This window comes from Notechis scutatus, chromosome 15, assembly GCF_049901735.1.
Source record: "Notechis scutatus isolate UNSWTSFEM ecotype Mainland chromosome 15, rNotScu1.2, whole genome shotgun sequence".
In the NCBI taxonomy this organism is placed as follows: Eukaryota; Metazoa; Chordata; class Lepidosauria; order Squamata; family Elapidae; genus Notechis; species Notechis scutatus.
The window spans coordinates 7,307,009-7,325,441 of record NC_142023.1 but is presented as its reverse complement, the minus strand read 5'-3'; the positions used below and the strand labels follow the sequence as shown (position 1 = coordinate 7,325,441).

Genomic DNA, 18,433 nt, shown 5'->3' with positions numbered 1-18,433 from the left:
CACAGTTAAGCTAGGCTTAAGCTACTGCTAAGTCCTCTTTACAAACCACAGTGCTGGTGCTCTTCCCAACTTTTGCAACTTAAAACCATTTAAAAACTCCCCCCAAATAGGAGGGATATTAAGATATATTCATCACCTTGAGTTATTTGTAAAAATAATAAAAGGCAGGAGAGAGAGAGAGAGAGAGAGAGAGAGATAATCAATAAAATAAAATAAAAACTCCTTTTCTCTGATCTTTGTCAATTTGAACTGGACAAAAGCTCTGCCCTCCTTTGTGTCTTCTCCATCTGCTGTGAATTAATTAAAAAAAAATCTGTACAGCCATGACACAAACATTCAAACCGTGAGATTTTAGTCCTATTTCAAAGCTCTGCAATAACACTGCACAAAATAAAAGCTTACTGAGTGGGCTAGAGAAACCTCCATCCTTGTAAAACACGGGGGTGGGGTGGGGTGTTGTGTGTGTGTTCACACCACACAAAGACTTCAAGGATTTGAAACGAGAAGAAAATTCTCTTTTTTTTTTCCCCCTCGTTTCATCCTCTTCTTCCGCGCACCATGTGCACAAGATCAATTCCCCGGAGATACGCAATACAATTAGCAGGCAAGCCAAGCCAGAACAGAGCAGAAGAAAACAAGATGCAGAAACAATAAAAGCAAATTACTTTGGGTCGTTAGCTATCATATTATTGATCCCAATGGAAACGGGGAAAAAGTCGGTTGTTTGCCAGAAGTATTTAGTGTCATTTTTTTAAAAAAAATTGCTGAACTAGGAGTCAATTAATCCAGTAAATATACAAATGGGCACATGTGAGATGGCACTGTAGAAAATCAAAGTAAGAATTTCATCGCCATCAGTCCGGAGAGACCATGCAGAGGATAAAATGAAACAGAAATTCTATTTAATGAGATCCGCTTGGCTGGATTGCACAAGGAGAGAAACCAAGAAGCTTTACATACATTCTCCTAGTGTAAGGGATCACTTCCGTTAAGTTTAGTGGATGATGGGCTTCAATGGGAGCGCACGCAAAAGTGGAGACAGCTTTAAAAAAAAAAAAATCTCCACCACTTCCATTAAATTGAAAGAGTGGAAAAAGGAGAACACTCTGGACCAGTTTAATAATAAAGGAAATATTTATTTGATTTTTTTTTCAGTGCCAAAAGTTTTAATAGGATAGAAAAAAATTAGTTGCAAAGGGGAATGAGAAGCATAAGAACATCGCGGAAAGGGGGAGAGAAATAAAGTCCAAACAACCAAAATAATGAGGCACAAAATTCCATTCAACTCCTTCCACGTAATATTCCGGTAATATTCTCTGAAATTGAAGTTTCCTCTTCTTTTAACAAAAAGGAAGGGGTTTCCGGGGCTTTAGATCACACTTGCTCAACCTTGCCATCATTTAAGATCTGTGGATTTTAACTCCTGGAATTCTCCAAGCCAGCAAACTGACTACAGAATTCTGGGAGTTAAAATCCGTACATCTTAAATGATGGCGAGTCTGAGCAAAACTGCTTTAGATGTTGATGAACTATATAGTTCCCAGAATATTGCTCTCCCTCCCACCCACCCCCACAACTTCCCATGGACACATGATGTTTAAGATTTAGCAATATCCAAGGACATAATCACCATCTCTCCACCACCCTTTGATTTGCAGGCAGGAAAGTCAACTTTTCCCAGGCTGAAAATGTCCAGATCTGAAGGAAAAGGTAGCCATGATGGTTGGGAACTCTGCCGGCTACTCAAAAAGTGCCAAGATCCCTTGTCAATTGTCACACCAAGTGAGCGAAAAGAGCCAGTCGATTTGGGTACAAGAAGTTGCCACCAAATGCCCAGAGTTGATGCGAGGCAGGGTTTTTGATCAGTCCTGATCAGTTGATTTCTGTGTTACACAAAGTTGATCTTCCAGCCCAGAACTGATCCAGGTAGATTCTGATCAATCTGATCAGCTGATTTCCATCTTGGTTTTCCATCCAGCAACAGGCCCGAGCAGGCTCATGTAGACCACACAATTTACCACAGCCATCTTCATCCACAAATAAGATTACCCCACCATCCCAGGTCCAAAACTGGGGGAGGAAAAAACCCCGACAACTGAGGACTCCGTGGGAATTCCTTCAGGGTAAATTAGGCACCACAAAAAGTTGCATGAAAAGTTGATGGCTTTCTTAAGACCGTTAATCCATGACTTGTATGGGTTGGAATGCAAGGGGCACCTTGGAGCAAACGTTCAACTTCGGAGCAGGGTTCAAAACCAGTATAAATCTGGGAGGAATGATTATGACACTTGATCTACATTCTGGATACATTCTCATGCTTCCAAAAAACTCTTCATTGCTCCTCAGAATTAAAAAAAGGAAACAACTGTGGCAATCACCAAACTGTACTTTTGAATTTGTCCTTGCAAATTGGGAGTTTTTTTCTTGGGCGAGATTAATCTCCTTGCCATAGTTCGAAATGAGGTCTCATCGAAAAACAGGCAGCCAGATCAAATCAAGAGAAGCTAAAACTTAACACAAATATTTAAGTTCCAGCATTCCCATTCAACATTCAGAGTTTCTCAATTCAAAACTATAATTTGTTATAGAGTTGATATAAAAGGCTGCCTTTGGAACTTGTTGCAAGAAATACCCATGAAGTTAAAATATTTCCCCTTAAAACACCCAAGATGCAAAAGAGCAAAAACTCTTTCGTCCATGTTGTATGGAAAACTCAACAATTCAGCCTCAAAGTGTTGACTTGTTCGAAAGTCAACTCAACTGCTTCAATAATAGTAATTAAAAGGAGATTTAAAAGTGCCTTAGCCAGTGTAATGAGCAGTCTAAGATAATGTCTCTCAACCGTGGCAACTTTTAAGACGTGTGGACTTCAGCTTCCAGAATTCCCCAACCAATATAGGTATGCTGGTTGGGAGATTCTGGGAGCTGAAGTCCTTATACCTTAAAAGTTGCCAAGGTTGAGAGACACTGCTCTAAAGACCGTAATCCACCCTGTTGAAAAATCTCAGTGCATCTACAACATGGAACATTCTTATCCAGTGGGATTTCATTTGTCCTCCCACCCAAGGGGGGCTACAATGGGAAGCTTGGGAGTTTCAGTTGACCCCTTAAAGTAAGACTATCTCAAAATTGCATCCCACCATCCCTAAGCAGACTGGGTTTTTTTTTAAACTTCATCAAATCTGGCCCCAAATGCTGCATTTCAGGATCATTTTAATGCAATCACTACATCTCACTATCCCTCTTCTTGATTCAGGATCAATGAATGCGTGGCCAACAAAATGCCACAAGGTCAAGTTGAGAACATCAATACTGCAAAATCCACAATCAGGAAGTTGGGAATTTTGTGTTCCAATTCCGCCATCTTTGGGAGAAAGAAGGTGCCTTCAGATTGATGGAGAAATTCATCAATACATATATTTTTAACGGATTGAAGTTTTGCAAGTTCATAAATAAATATTTATTTATGAGCTTGCAGGACTTCAATTCTGCAAAATCTACAGTCAGGCAGTTTTGAATTCAATTCCCCTCCATTGCTGGGAGAAGGTGGTACATTCAGATTGACAGAGAAAATTCCCGATTTTTGGAATATGGCTACAAAGATGCCGGAGACAAGAATAAAATTGGAAGTTTATCTCATCTATTAAAGTGGATAAGCTCTCAAGCCAATTGGTGTTTAGAGTAAAACATTTCTTGCAAGACTTCACTGAAATACATGATCCTTATCAGAAGGCATAGTGAGATCCAACCTACCTTTCCTTCTTTCCTTTCCTTTCCTTTCCTTTCCTTTCCTTTCCTTCCTTCCTTCCTTCCTTTCCTTTACTTTACTTTCCTTTCCTTTCCCTTCCCTTCCTTCGTTCCTTCCTCATCCATCTCCTTCACAGAGGGTCTTCCATCTGAGACCATCATACATGCGAGAATCTTTAAAGAAAGGTTATTAAAAGTTTGTCTGTACATACAGACCAGTGTTTTTCACTTGAAGATAGGTGGACTTCAGTTCCCAGAATGCTCCAGCCAGCATGCTGATTAGAGCATTCCAGAAGTTGAAGTCTAGACATCTTAGAGCAATGCTAGCTGGGGAATTCTGGGAGTTGAAGTCCACCCATCTTCAAGTGGCCAAGGTTGAAGAATGCCGATATAGACAACAATAAAATAAATTCAGTTAAAAAAAAATTAAATCAGAATTTTCCAAATCAAAGGAGCAAAAGTCTCTACAAGTCTCCCCCACTTGTCTTTCTGTTCAAATTTCACAGGGAATAAAGTGTCCTTGTGCACCAATCTCACAACAGGAATATTAGACAGGGGCTCAGCCACAATTTATGCAAGTATTAAATAACTAGAAACAGGCATGGCTGACTGGCAAAACCTTCCCGCCTGGATAACGCTGGACACATCTGGGGCTGTTAAACAGCCTTTAAATCGGTGTTTTTCAATCATGGTGATTTTAAGGTGGGTGGACCAAATCCCAGAACTCTCTGTTCTGGCTGGGGAATTCTGAAGAATTCTGGGAGTTGAAGCCCACTTCTCTTAAAAGTTGCCAAGGTGGAGAACCACCGTTCAAAATTGCTTTTAAGTTAGACAATTCAAATAGAGAATGTTTTGCTGCCGTCCATCTTCAGCCTCCGAACTACAGAAGCCAGTCTCCTCTCAAAAAAGGAGAAAACAAACCCATTCATAAGCTCCAAACTGTCTTGTCTGAACAAGGAGGTTTAGTTGAAGCTACTGGAGGAAACATCATCATTTTGCAGAGTCCCATTGATCTCTGGAATGGTCTCCACTCCCAAGTAGCTGAGCAGGATGTCACTGCGGCGGCGTGAGAGCTGAAGGATGTCTTCGGCTAATAAGTTCACTGTTGTATACCTTACAATGTCCAGGTCAAACATGTCTTTCAGATATTGCAAAATCTGGTGCTGGAGAAAGAGAGCGAGAGAGAGAGAGGGAGGATTATTTATTTATTCTACGGCACGTTCACATTTTGATAAAAACACAGAGGGGATGAAAACATGGTATACAAATATAAAATATTATAAATGTATGTGTAGACCACAGATATAATTTTTTTGCTTCATGTTTTTTGCAGACTGTTCATCCTGGCAATCTCCTGGCTGTATCACATCGCATCATATTAAAAGAAAGAGAGGAGGAGGGATAAGGATGAGCTGCCAGGACTTTGTGGTTTCGAGCCATTTACAAACAAAAATCACATAAGGATTTTTTTTCTCTTTAACTGACTGCATATCTTTTGCCATCTTAAACTCTTCTGGATAGATAGATAGATAGATAGATAGATAGATAGATAGATAGATAGATAGATAGATAGATATGAGAGAGAGAGAGAGAGGATAGATAAGATAGATAGACAGACAGACAGACAGAGAGACATGAGAGAGAGAGAGAGATTTTAAAAGAGCACTTACTTTGAAAAAGCTGCAGACTTCAAAAAGCTGTTGTTTGGGCCCCAGGAAGCCAAAAGCCAGGACAGGGCTGACGTGCTCCGATACGGAGTAAAAATGAGAAATAAAACCATCCGGAACCTGAAACAGAAACGGAGCAGGAACAGATGGATCAGTTGCCACTTTTGATTTAAAAAATTAAACACATTACAAAACCACACATATCACACACAAAAACTGCACTAAGTTTAGCAGATCCTGCAAGGAACTGAGGAGCAGGCTAGATCAGTGCCCGGGGACCACAGGTGGTCTGCAAGAAAATTGTGGTGCTCCGCAGAGAAATGTCCCCCGCAAAGCAATTAATCCAGGCTGCATGGGAACACAAGGCTTGCGTCTTGCATTGCGAACAACATGAGATAGTGAGGGGAGGGGGCAAAGGACGGAGGGGGGAACTTGCCCCACTCATCCCACACGCCTCGCCTGGCCACCGGGCTGCTTCTTTCCGCTTCTTTCTTCTTCTGCTTTTGGCTGCATGCAAGGAAAGCAGCAAAAGTCTTTCTTTCTCTCCCCCAAACTCCGCCAGAAATGAGGCATCCTGCTCCGTGACGCTGTGCCGTCAGACTCATTTCTGGTGGAGTTTGGGGGAGAGAAAGAAAGACTTCTGCTGCTTTCCTTGCATGAAGCCAAAAATCTCTCTCTCTCTCTCTCTCTCTCTCTCTCTCTCTCCCCCTGAGAACGGAGCTGGAGGCGGTATCCTGCCATCCCAAATAAAGAATGATTGATTGGTAGGAAAACAGGTTGGGGGATTTTCCTGCAGACTTTTTTGGGGATTTTCCCAGGGTCTTTGCTGCTTTCTGCAGAGACCCTGGGAAAACGTCATCAAGTCAAAATTCACATTAGCGGTCCGCGGGATTTAAAATTATGAGTTTGGTGGTCCCTGAGGTCCCAAAGTTTGGCGACCCCTGGGCTAGATGACCACCAAGGGCCCCTCCCGTCCTCTCCCTCATTCTCACATACCATCAGGAGCCGCCTCTTTGCCTTCAAAACTGACCAGCAAGCGGTGGCGAGAGCCTGAAATGAAAACAGATTATTTTGCCTCCCGTCTATAAATTGAGTTCGCCTTTCCCGTAAGAGCCACTAAGAGAGGCAGTCCTCAACATACAGCCATGAACTGGGAACTCAGCGTTGGGCTCCCACCCACCCCCTCTCCTCGCACCCCCCCCCCCCGAAAATGCACCGTCTCCTTGAAGCTGTCCGAGAGCCAGCGGTTATGCAGGATGGCCACAACTGAGGACGGCGGGTTCTCCAGATCTTCGAAAGCATCCATGAGGATGAAATCCAAGGCGACATCGAAGAAATTCATGCAAACCACCTGAGAGGCGGACAAAAGAGACGGTCCAGGTTTATTCACCCAAATCGCAGCAAAACCTCCCTCATTCTGCCACCTCCAGGATCCAACCGGTCCTAGTTTGATTCATCATATCATTATAGCGCCCGCCCCCCAACATCTTGGACTATTTTTTGGGGGGGGGGGTGTTGTCTTGATGAAGTTGGGGTGAATGAACTGGTGACAAAGCTGACCCCAAAGCTGGATGGAGACAGAAGATTTTGCCCGTGAACGTTTCAAAAGGACAAAGAATTCTGATCAAGTCAATCTGGGATGCCACCACCAGAAAGGCCCTGTCTCAGTACTACTGGGAGTCCTCATTTAGTGACCACAGTTGTCTGGTGTGAGTCCAGCCGATGCCAGAAGCTCTGGTTCCTTATGCTGCCTAAACCTAAGCCACGGCTGTCTTGTATAATTTTTTTTTCAAAACAGATGCAGGAGTATTACAGAACTTCCAATTAAATCCCCGTGGTTCCTTTGAGCAGGACCAGAGAGAAGACAAGGTCCCTGTCAGAAGCCCGACACTTACCCCTCGCCCTTCCAGTTCCTTCTGCGTAGTTGGCCAAGTCTCCTGTCTCCGTGTGTAGTGCAGCATCTCACCGTAGCTTTCAAGGAAACCCTTTGTGTTCTGGAAGAGCAGAAAACCAGAGGAAAACAACCCAAAACTCAGCAGGTGAAACCAGCCAGACTTCCTTGTTGCTTCTCAGTCAGTTCCATGAAGTCCAGAGGTTCCCTCAGATCTAGTTTGGCTGATCTCCCAAAGACTTAGGTCTTTGTAAACCACTAGAAGATCTCAAGATGTTACTGCAAAAACAGTTGTCACGCCACACTGAGCAGACCCTGTGGTAGGTTCCAACCCACCTCCTTGGAGGCCCATGTAGTCTCCTCTCAGCACAATCACACAACCCTTTCATAGTTGGCCCTTACCTTCTCAGCCTTGGTCATCAGCCCCATCACCATCCGTTTACCCACCTCCCCAAAAAACGTCTGGTTGTTGTCCACCATCAAGAGCTCCTGTGAAGAGATCAACCCATTAGAAACCACGGTGCCTTGGATGGGAGTTGAAGTTCAGCACTTCGGAGGCTTCGTATGTACCCACAGAGAGCTCCACAGGGACTTGCACCCAAGCCAATTCTTTCTGGACCAGGTACAGCCGTAAAGACAACATCCTTCCACTCCCAAATGGCCATTCCTCAGATTCAGGGACTCCAGAAAGAACAGGCACCAAGGCTGGCGCCAAACCTTGAGGGACAACTAGCTTCATGGGAGAACCAGCTTCAACATTTCTAGAGAAGACCAGCTTTGAGGTCTCCAGAGCAAACAAGCATCAAGAGAGAGGGCTACCTTCAAGATCTCCAGAGGAAAACAGTTTCAACGTCTCCAGATAAGATCAGCCTCAAGAGAGGACTAACTTCCAAGATCTCCAGAGCACCCACCTTAAAAGCTTGTCTGATGCAGTGAAGCTTTGCCAGGAAATCATCATCACTGCAGCACCCCAAAAGCTCTGTGCTGGAAGAGGAGAAAGTTTGCGGGGTAGGGTGAGGAGAATAGATAACATCTGGACCAGCTTTCCCAACCTGATGCCCTCCCAACCTTGTGATTACAACTCCTGAAAGATGAAAGCCAAGGAATCTCAGCTTCACCCACATACTCCTGGGATCCAGGAGAATCAGGAACTCTGAGAACTGTGATTTCAGCATCCTCCAAATATCTCAGGATTTCAACTCCCACAATTCTCTTACCTATAGAACCAACAACTAGGAACTCTGAAAACCATGCCCTTGATACATCTGGAAGTGTCTAACTAACGAAAGTTGTGTTGGCTACATTCAGTTTGGCATAAGGAGTAAGAATAAGCAACAAGCTAAAATCTCTCCATGAAAACCCAAAAGTCCATCAGATCCATGATGACCTTGATTGCTACCAGGGGAAGAGAAATATCCTAAGGCCCACCTGCCCCAAGCTCACCGAAAGGTCCTGCATAAAACCAACCCATCCTTCACCAGCTGCAATGCTTCCTGATAGGCAACCGCTGGCCTAGAAGGCGTGTATGGCATCTTCTCCATTTCCAGGGAGTCAAAGATCTGAGAGAAAAGCAGAAACCATGAGATTTCTTAAAACATTAGAGGCCCCCCGAGAGGCTCATCAAAAACATATCACAATTAGAAACCAAGCAAAAACAAGCCTGATATTTGTAGCCTTGCCTACAAAGATCTTAAGACTTTTCAATTGGGGCAGTCCTAGGAGACTGCTCGGAAACTTCAACCTTGAATATTGATATACAAGATGTCATGTTTTCCAGGAAATTTCCGGCCATTTAAGAGCCACATCGTTCTAAGAAATGGACAGCCATAGAAATATAATAAGTAAACAAGGAAAAACAAGGTGCAGGGTTCAAATTACCTCCGCGGCAGAGAAAAAGGATTCCTCAGAGGTCACACTATCTTCCTCATCATCTTGTTGACGCCTTAGAGACTCTTCGGTCAGCGGGAACATCAGAGTTTGCTCTAAGAAAGAGGAGAAGAAATTTTTTTTGAGGTGTAACGGTGGTTTATTTGGGTCACCGGCAGCATAAAACCAGGAATACAACAGCCATCCTCCTGAAACACAAACCAACCATTTTAGAAACCATCTCAGTGCAAATAAAATACAATGGAAATAAAATGGTTGACATAAAATTGTTAACGTAAGAGTGAAAGGTGATCTTTGAGCTTGCTTGTTTTCTTGCATATGTTCCTTTACCTGAACTAGGTAACATCATCAGTGCTAGTAAGGAGTGGGGTTTGTTCTCAGTTTATATTCTGGGGGCTTGCCCAGTCTGTGTGGGTAGGGGAGGTCTTCAGAGATTCTTTGGTTAGGCTGTTTATGGTTGGCTCTTTGGCACTTTGTTGGTTGGGGTATTGTTTAGTTCTTGAGTGTTGGTCTGACCTTGAAGTTATCTATGCTGATCTGGGTGCTGATTGCTGGTGGAACAGTGCTGGAGTCTTTTTTTTGTTCCTTTTTGGGTTGGGTGATTGTCTCTTTTGCATAATCTGTAGCTATTCTATGTGTCCATTGATGGCTAATTAAAGACCCAAGCACCTCTCCACCAGCAATCAGCACCCAGATCAGCATAGATTAACTCCAAGGTTAACATCAGAGCAACAAATCAAGTAAACAACCCCCCAATCAAGGAACTGCCAAAGAGCCACCAGTAAATAGCCCAACCAATTGGAAAAGTGATAAGATACTGACAGAGGGAAAAGTAATTGAAAAAATATTTGAATGTGCAGAAATGAAAGGATTAACATTGGGAATTAAAGAAAAAGAGATTAACATTAGAAATTAAAGAAAAAGAAAAATTTGCATATTACATGGTATGGGATTTGTCTTACCAATGGTTACAGAGAATAAATTAAATTAAAATGGACTAGATGTATTTATAAAGCAACAAGAGAAGCTTGTGAAATAGATATATTGGATATTACTTATATGGCAATGTGATTATTGTTATATTGACAAGAAGAGTATTATTATTAATTGCAAGCATATGAAATATGTACCTAATTGACACATGATTGAAATGGAATGGATTTATTGTATGTAAATATAAATATTAAAAAAAATAGTAAACAGCCCAGCCAAAGAATCTCTGACCCCCTATCCACCCACACAGACAGCCAAGACACCAGAATATAAACTGACAGCAAATAGCTCTCCTTACTAGCACTGATGATGTTACCTAGTTGGGTAATGAAGCGTCTGAAAGAAAATAAGCAAACTCAGAGAGCCCCAAGGACCCCTCCTGTCAACCCCCAAGCTACGAAGATTCTCCTTTATTAAACTGGCTAAGGAATTCTGGAAGTTGAAGTCCACAAGTCTTCAAGTTGCCAGCTTTGGAGACCCCCTTGATCTTGACTTAGAACAAGCCCAGTTTCTCCCAGAATTAGCAAACCAGCTCCTCACCTAAATCGAGCAACATGTTATCAGCCGACAGACTGGATCCAAACTCCTCCTGCAGGTTATACGCCCGGTACAGGAGCAATTCCAGCTTGTCTGCAAATTCTTTTTTCTGAGATTCCTGTGGCAAAAACAGGCAGACCTAAAATGAGGCTTCAGTGGCCTTCCGGAACCAAAATCCTGAATGGGAGTTCTTAAGCCTCTGTTAACGTAGCTTTGCAAGAAAAGTAGAATTCGCTCCTCTTGGTTGCCATTCCTGAATGGTTTACCTAGACAGTCTGCCAGGAAATGATCCTGAAAATAAACTTGCGGATTGTATCCATGGAGTCACCTCTAAGGGGAACCTAGATTTTACCAGCTATGGGGCAGCATCTCCTGGATGTTTTGCAGGAGACCCACATTTTTTGGAGGGTCTGTACCTCACAGAGATCTTCAGGCAGCAGCTCTTCCTCTTTGGGGACAACCCAAGAGGCAGAGAGGCTGTAGGGGTCCTTCTGACGGGCGGTCAGGGCCTGCTCCCACTTCTGCAGGGCCTCTTCAAACAGCTCCATGCCTGCCAAGGAAGAGAGACCCCCAAATGACCAGCAACAACTAGATGTGGGCCTCTCCTCTTGGCACCCAGCGTCCCACTAAGCTGATGCCTGTTGGGCTGGGGGATTCTGGGAGTTGAAGGCCACCCATGCTGGCTGGCAACACTTTTACCTTGAAAATAGAGGTTTTCTGCACTGCAGTCTCCAGCAGCACCAGGGTCTTCTCCTCCCATGTGGGCTTCCCAGGGGGGTGCAGCAGCAGGGGTGGGGCTGGGAGAATTCACAACTGCCATCTAGAATGAGAACCAGCAAAATCCCATGAAAACAGGATTATTATCATCTGTCAATCCCCTCAAATGTTCCAGTAAGTGCTCTCAAACAGTACTTATTTGTATCCTGCCTTATTATTATTATTACAAATAACTCAAGGCACTGAATATACCTTATACTCCTTCCTAATTTCCCTACAACAACCCTGTGACCACATAAAATTGAAATTTTCAGGGAGAGAACTCTTGGGAAAATGTTTAACCCAAGAAACGACCTTTCAATCTTTTGAAAAGCCAACTTGAGCTGCCCTTTAAACCGAGAGAAGGCAGGGATTGTGTTGGAAGAAGAGAAAATAGGCGTGTAAGCATTTGAATGCAGTTTTTAAAATGCCCATCCTGCCTTCTTTACTTAAAACAGCAGGCAGTAAGCTTAAAAAAACAGAAATAAAAAATACAGGTGATTTTTTCCAAGCTACAGGACCAAAATACAGCCTCTCCACTTGAATCTCAGGTACAGCAAGCAAGCACTGGTGAAGAGGTCAACTAACCAAGGCCACAAAAATTTGTGCTAGAGGTCAAGTATCGCAGTGACTCACAAACAGGCTGAAGTCCCAGTTAAGCAATTAGTCAAAAACCAAAGACTGCATATTACGGGTTAGCCAGAACAGAGCATTCCCCAAATAAATTCCATGTTACCCTTCGAATATTTTAGCACCAATGTACCACAGCTAGAGTTATGAGGGCATTAAACCTGAATTTAATTACAGCAAGTCTTAGGTTATATTTTGCAATGGTTTTCTGGTGCTGTCTGATTCCCGCTAGCTTAAAATCTTATTTCCTCTCAGTTCCAGCCAATCAATGATGGCTGTTTTGAAGTGGGGGGAGAGGGCGCTTCAAAAAAATTGCAGGAAAATGTTGCATCGTGATTGCCTTCGATCTGACCTTCCCCTCTCATCGTGATCCTTGCCACTGACAATTTTTCACCTCTGCTTATCTGGTTAAGCGCTTGGGGTGGAGATGGATGACCTCCAAAGTCCCAGCCCTTCTAGGATTCTAATGTTACCTTCAAACCACTGCTCTATCGTAACATGAATTGGTATTCAGCTGTTTCTCAGTTCCACCTGATTACAGGTAGTCCTCGGCGTACAACCGTTTGTTTTAGTGGCCAAAGTTACAACAGTGGCCCTGAAAAAAAGGGACAGGGCTGTTTTGCACTTATGTCCATTTTTCACACTTACGGCTTGCAGCATCCCCTCAGTCACGTAATCAAAATTCGGGCGCTTGGCAACGGGCTCGTATTTGTGATGTTCATAAAACGGGGCAAAACTCAGCTAAGGAATGTCTAGCTTAGCAACAGAATTTTTTTGGGGGGGGAGGGTGTCGTAAGTTGAGGACTCCACGCATTTCTTTGCCTTTTCCAAACATGTTTTTTTTTCTGCAGACAGAACAGCCTGTAATTCGACAGATGTTTATAGAAGAAGGAATGCCACTGTATTTATCCTGCACCGGATCCGGGTATAAATAGCCACGGGGCAAAAATACTCCCTATCTTGAACTATTCCAAAACACTTGCAATTATCTTCCACTCACAATTTTCTCGCAGCAGAGGAAGTATTTTTAGCTAAAGGCTGTGGCACAAAACACGCATGCGTCATCGCCTTCAGGGATCCCTCGACGTACAACAATTGTGCCTCAAATTTCTGTTGGCTAATCGTTGACGCTTCTCAAACTTTGTCCCATTTTATGAATTTTCTTGTTGAGTGAATTCCCTGCAGTTGTTAAGTTAGTCACAAGGTTGTTGAGTGAATCTGGCCTTCCCTGTTGATTTTGAAAAAGGGGATCGATCACCTGACACACACACACACACATATACCCTGGGACACTGCAGCAGGCATAAGTACATGCCAGTTGCCAAGTGTTTTGAATTTTGACCCTGGGGATGCTGCAACTGTTGTAAATCTAAAGACGAAGTTGTGGCTTTTGGTCACTAAGTGAACTGTAGGAAGGACTACCTGTCACAGCTGCTTCTTCCCCCACCCTCCCCCTCCCAGGTGGGTCTGAAAGACCCCTCCCCCAAGCATCTCTTACGGAGGCCAGGCTGTGCGAAGAGCTGGAATGCTTGCTGGGTTCCAGGGAGGAGATCCCACTGAGGGTGTCATTGCTTTTGCTGCTGGGGCTTTGCAGTCGACGGCCGGAATAACCTGAAATTAGGAAAAAATGCAAGAAAATGAGAGAGAGAGAGAAAAAAATAAGTTTGCAGTGCACAACGCTAGGCCTGCCTTAGGCATGAAAGCCGACTGGGTGACTTTCAGCCGATCAATGCAGGGATGGTGAATTCTAGTCCCACCTAAGGGACAGAAGCCAGCTGGGTGACTATGAACCCACCACCAGGCGAGCGTGAGTTCTAGTCCTGCCCTAGGTACGAAAGCCGGCTGAGTGACTTTGGGCTACTCATTCTCTCCCAATGTCTCACAAAGTTGTTGTTTCATGGAAAATAGGAGGAACAGCCATATTTGCCACTTATAAAAATAATAAAGGTGGGAGAGAAGTGAATAAAGAAAGGAATAAGAAATAAATTTACCAATGCGTGTTAAAAAAATCTTTACAATCAATCAATAAAAAAAAACCAGGGTGGCTTTCAACGATGGAAGCGTTTGTTCATCCAAATCTGGTGACGTTTGAGAAAATGTAGACCCATAAAGGTATTTTGAATTCCGAAGGGAAACTAAAAATCTAAACAAGATCTTGAAGACCAGGAAGTTGAATTATCATGGTGGCCTCGACTGCAAATACAATCGACTAAAGATGCGAAAATGTATAGCTTTTATAAAGAACAGACAATCTTCGATCGGATATTGTTGAACTCCAGTGAAAAACCGATGAAGAAAACTATATAACTTTCAGCTCAATTCGAAAATGGAAGATGAACAAGTAGAAGAAACCACGATACGGGGCCCAAAACACTTTGCGCGTGATATAGAACTAGAGAAATGGCAAAATATATGTGGGGAAGAAATTATAAATGAACAATGGCACCTTTGTATGAAGAAAACTTATGTAAAATGCTTTATAGATGGCACCTGCCACCTGCTAGGTTAGCCAACATGTTCAAAAATATGCCTGGCCAAAAAGCTTTGACCGTCATCACCTTTCTTCACGGAGGAAACCCGGCAGGTGGGCAAGATGGGCACTGGAGCCACCAGAGGCTTGGCGTTGGACTTCTCTGGAGCGATCTGTTTCTTCCGTCGCCGTCGCCGCTTTAACTGGTGCGCCGTCAAGGCCAAAGCCACCGTCCCGAGAGCCGTGGCAAAGAGCACTTTCCGTAGACCGGGGGTGACCCTCAACGCAGAGAAGGCCGACTTGAAGAGCCGGAAAAGTAAAACAAGGCAACTTTAGCATCTAGGCCGGGTGTCAGCAACCCGCGGCTCTGGAGCCTCATGCGGCTCTTTGGGCCCTCTGCTGTGGCTCCCTGTTGGGTGATCCCAACGCTGGCTGATCCCGCCCTCCCCTCCCAGTCACTCCTCGCCACACCTGAGAAGGTAAAATACAAAAAGCAGAAATGGGAGGGAGAGAGACCCATTTCCCACAGAAAACACCGTGAGCCACAAAACCTGAGTAGGTATGGTAGGCAGGTGTGTGTCATATGACTGGGTGGGAGTGGCATTGAGTTGGCCACACCCACCCAGGTTTTGTGTGTTCCTCCCAGTGTTTCCAAATGGCTCTTTTGAGTGTTGAAGGTTGCTGACCCCTGATCTAGGCTCACCTATCACACTTCTCACCCTAAATGTGTTTTACCTGTCCTTTCTTTTTTTAATAAAGTTGTTTTCATTTTTAACCACAAACATAAAACAACAAATAAAACCTTTCAATTATACAGTGCGTCGGTTAGCACATATTTCTTGTGCACAATATCCATAGTCTTTTCCTCTTAGATTAAGTTTACATTCACATTATATTAATCAACTTTCCATGTCGTATTATATTATTATTACATCATCATTAGATTTTAATTTCAGATCCACATTATCCTTTAGAGCAAATCTCAGTTCTTACTAATTTTAATTCATATTTTAATTCACTCTATAATAATCAATTATATCATATCATTGCTATTGTATTGTACTTCAATTTCCTACTTTTCTATCTAACCATTGGTAAAAGAAATTCCATATCTTAAAAATATTCTTTTTCTTCTTGCTCTCTAATTGCTAACGTTAATCTACTCATTTCTGCACCTTCCATTATTTTCTTGATCACCTCCTCCTCTATCGGAATTTTCTCGTTTTTTCCAATTTTGAGCAAATACAATTCTACTTGCAGTTAAAACATTAATAATCAAATATGTCAATTCTCTGTTATAGCCTTCAGGTCTTTTACCTGTCCAAACGTGGTGTAAAGGAAGACGGGGATCTCCGCAACGGTCATGGCCAAAGCCCGGATAATGGACATGCCCTCCATCCTCTGAAACGCCATGTTGGAAATGGGCTTGGGTTGTCGCCAGAGAGGTTGTGCTGTTCATACAGCAGTCCAGCGTCACGCAGGATCCCACCATCAGCCTCCGAAAGTGCATCTATTTCCTGGAGCAGAGGCCAAAAACAAAAAAAACAGTTGGAAAAATGGTGGAAAACTCAAAGAGGAAGAAGACACAAAACTGGAGAACCAGAAGAACGAAAATGTTGGATCAGGTTAATTGTTAAAAGTTCAGGACAAACCCCGTTGGATGAAGATTTATTTACAACGTTTTACAGAAACCCCAGAAGAAAACCAGCAGGGTTTCTGGTTGTATGAGAGATCCGTCTCATTCCAGTTGGTTCTTGACTTACGACGAGCCTGCCCATCACGGCCCTAAGTTGCGGCAGTCGTACATCAGGTCACCCAACTCAATTTTATTTACTTTTGTGTATATTTGCATCCTGCCTTTAGTACTTTTACAAATAACTCAAGGCAGCGAAGATATCCAATACCCCTTCCTCCTGCAAAATGTCTTAATTCTCACAGTATCCCAGTTTGAAATGGGCCATTTCAACAATTCCCTGTGGCTCAGAATGGGGTGTTTTATGCGCAATATGGATAAAAATCATTTTGAACGTAATTAGCCGTGACTTTTGAGAAAGTTTCTGGTTTGCTCCCTGATTACAAAATTCCGGTCCAGCCAGTTCCTCCAAACTGATAAAGTGAAGCTTGCTGTAACCCAAAGGAAGTTTTTGATACAAAACTGCCACTCAAATACCATAATTTTTCTGGTTTAGGATTTTTCCTCCAGAACATTTTTATTCAGGTGTTTTTTTTTCTGCTGTCCCTTCTGGCTGAGAAGCCCCAGGCAAACAGGTGAGCTTAAAAGACGTTTCCTTGCAAAGCCAGGCTTGAAGCATCCAATTCATGCAACAACAACAACAAAATGGCATTCCAGGTAGACTGCTCCTGAACCTGACAGCTCTACTCTTCATTTCCCCAGCTAAGCACTTTTCCTTTTTTTCTTCTTCTTTTCTCAGAGACGCACCTGATTAGCATGCACCGAGCTCGGCTTTCTAGGAGACGGGGGCGAGAGGGCTTGCACACGCGAAACCGGCTGGTGCGTGTGTTTTGCACACCTTGCACTTTTGCTACTACCCTTGTCAGCAAACCCGCCGGGTGCGCATCAATTATGGCAGGGGAAGCAGTTGTAACACAACGCAAGGCGCCTGTATGGGAGAGATTCACTTTCCCAGCTCCGGTAGAAAGCCGGCTATGCAAGAAAAAAGTCATCTTAAAACGTTACAACCCCCCCACAACCCATAATGGAAGAGTCCGCCGCCCGTCTGACCTAAGCCAGGTAGCCAATACCATTCTCCAAATTGGGGGGAGCTCTCACCATACCGCTCCGCTCGCCATGGCTGCAGAAGGACAGGGTCTCCTTCCCGGTTCGATCGCAGCCGCGCAGTCTAGCTTGTCTAATCTCCGCCCAGGGGGCGGAGCGCCGAAGTGAGACCGCAGACTGGCAGACGTCTCAGCCAATTGAAACGGCACCCCGTCTCACAGCGGACCAATAGCCACCCTTCGGTCGCTTTACCTTACTTACCGCAAGACAATCTTGTGCGGTTGAGCAACCAGAGCGGCGTCCTTGTTTCCCAATGGGAAAAGGAGGCGTGGCTTTAGAGCTGATTGGCTCCGGCGCGACGTGGAAAGCGGAGGGGCGGGGCTCTTCTTAAAGGGACAATGCCTTCTGCACTTGTCTAAGAGGTTATGGGGGCATGAAATGAAAATAGGGACTAGAAACATGCATTTCCGCCCTCATTTGAATGAGAAGTCTGTTTTGAACAATATATTAATTGCACTTTAAATTAAAATAGGAATACAAGGTTTTATCTCTGGCTTCCTACAAGACAAACCATACACTGATTTATTTTTACTTTTGTAAGATGCACAAGCCTGGAACCTGAACACCAGTGACAAGACATGAAACCTGGTTTTAGCTGGTGGCTTTAAATCCATCTTTAGGCAAGGTTGCCAAACACGTTCCCATGGCTCTGCTCCCTTTGCAACCAGAGGGCGACCCTCCCTGCCCCACTAACCATTGCAGAGAAGAGCAAGAAGGATGGTTAGGGGGCTGGAGGCCGAAACTTACAAAGAGCTTACAAAGTTGCAGAAATTGGGGGTGTCTGGTTGAATGAATTGAAGGGCGACGGGTGACATGGTGGCATCTTCCAATATTTGAGGGCCTGCCGCAAAGAAGAGTAGGGTGGGGGGGTCAAGCTATTCTCCAAAGCACCAGAAGGCAGGACAAGAAGCAACGGATGGAAACTAATCTCAAGGGGAAAACAGGCTTAGAACTACGGAGGGATTTCCTGACAGTCAGAACTACTAACCAGTTAGAAGAGTTACCTCCAGGAGTTGTGAGTGGTCCAACACTGGCGGTTTTCAAGAAGAGACTGGACA

The 18,433-nt window shown here is 43.9% G+C and overlaps 1 protein-coding gene across 5 annotated transcripts; it reads right to left on the bottom strand.

Moving 5' to 3' along the window:
• Positions 1-3,618: 3,618 nt before the first annotated feature.
• MIGA2 (mitoguardin 2) lies at positions 3,619-17,441 on the bottom strand. 5 transcript variants are annotated; one of them, XM_026689943.2, is made up of 16 exons: positions 17,322-17,441; positions 15,896-16,095; positions 14,667-14,877; positions 13,607-13,719; positions 11,422-11,542; positions 11,139-11,272; positions 10,726-10,840; positions 9,184-9,287; positions 8,749-8,864; positions 8,217-8,289; positions 7,708-7,794; positions 7,310-7,408; positions 6,631-6,765; positions 6,411-6,464; positions 5,418-5,534; positions 3,619-4,910 (listed from the first exon to the last, which is right to left on the bottom strand). In XM_026689943.2, exons 2-16 carry the CDS (start codon positions 15,989-15,991, stop codon positions 4,710-4,712), a joined length of 1,776 nt encoding a protein of 591 aa, XP_026545728.2. In that variant the 5' UTR covers positions 15,992-16,095; positions 17,322-17,441; the 3' UTR covers positions 3,619-4,709. The 5 variants fall into 5 exon arrangements, with proteins under 5 accessions (XP_026545728.2, XP_026545729.2, XP_026545727.2 ...); XM_026689944.2 differs by having other exon boundaries at positions 17,370-17,441; XM_026689942.2 differs by having other exon boundaries at positions 3,819-4,910; positions 17,019-17,441.
• Positions 17,442-18,433: the final 992 nt, after the last annotated feature.

Coding starts and splice junctions, on each gene's coding strand:
- MIGA2 (XM_026689943.2), bottom strand. CDS start 15,991: ATGGCGTTTCAGAGGATGGAGGGCATGTCCATTATCCGGGCTTTGGCC. Junction 11,273..11,421: donor AGAAAACCTCTATTTTCAAG/GTAAAAGTGTTG, acceptor CTTCCTTGGCAG/GCATGGAGCTGTTTGAAGAG. Junction 5,535..6,410: donor CAAAGAGGCGGCTCCTGATG/GTATGTGAGAAT, acceptor TTTCTGTTTCAG/GTTCCGGATGGTTTTATTTC.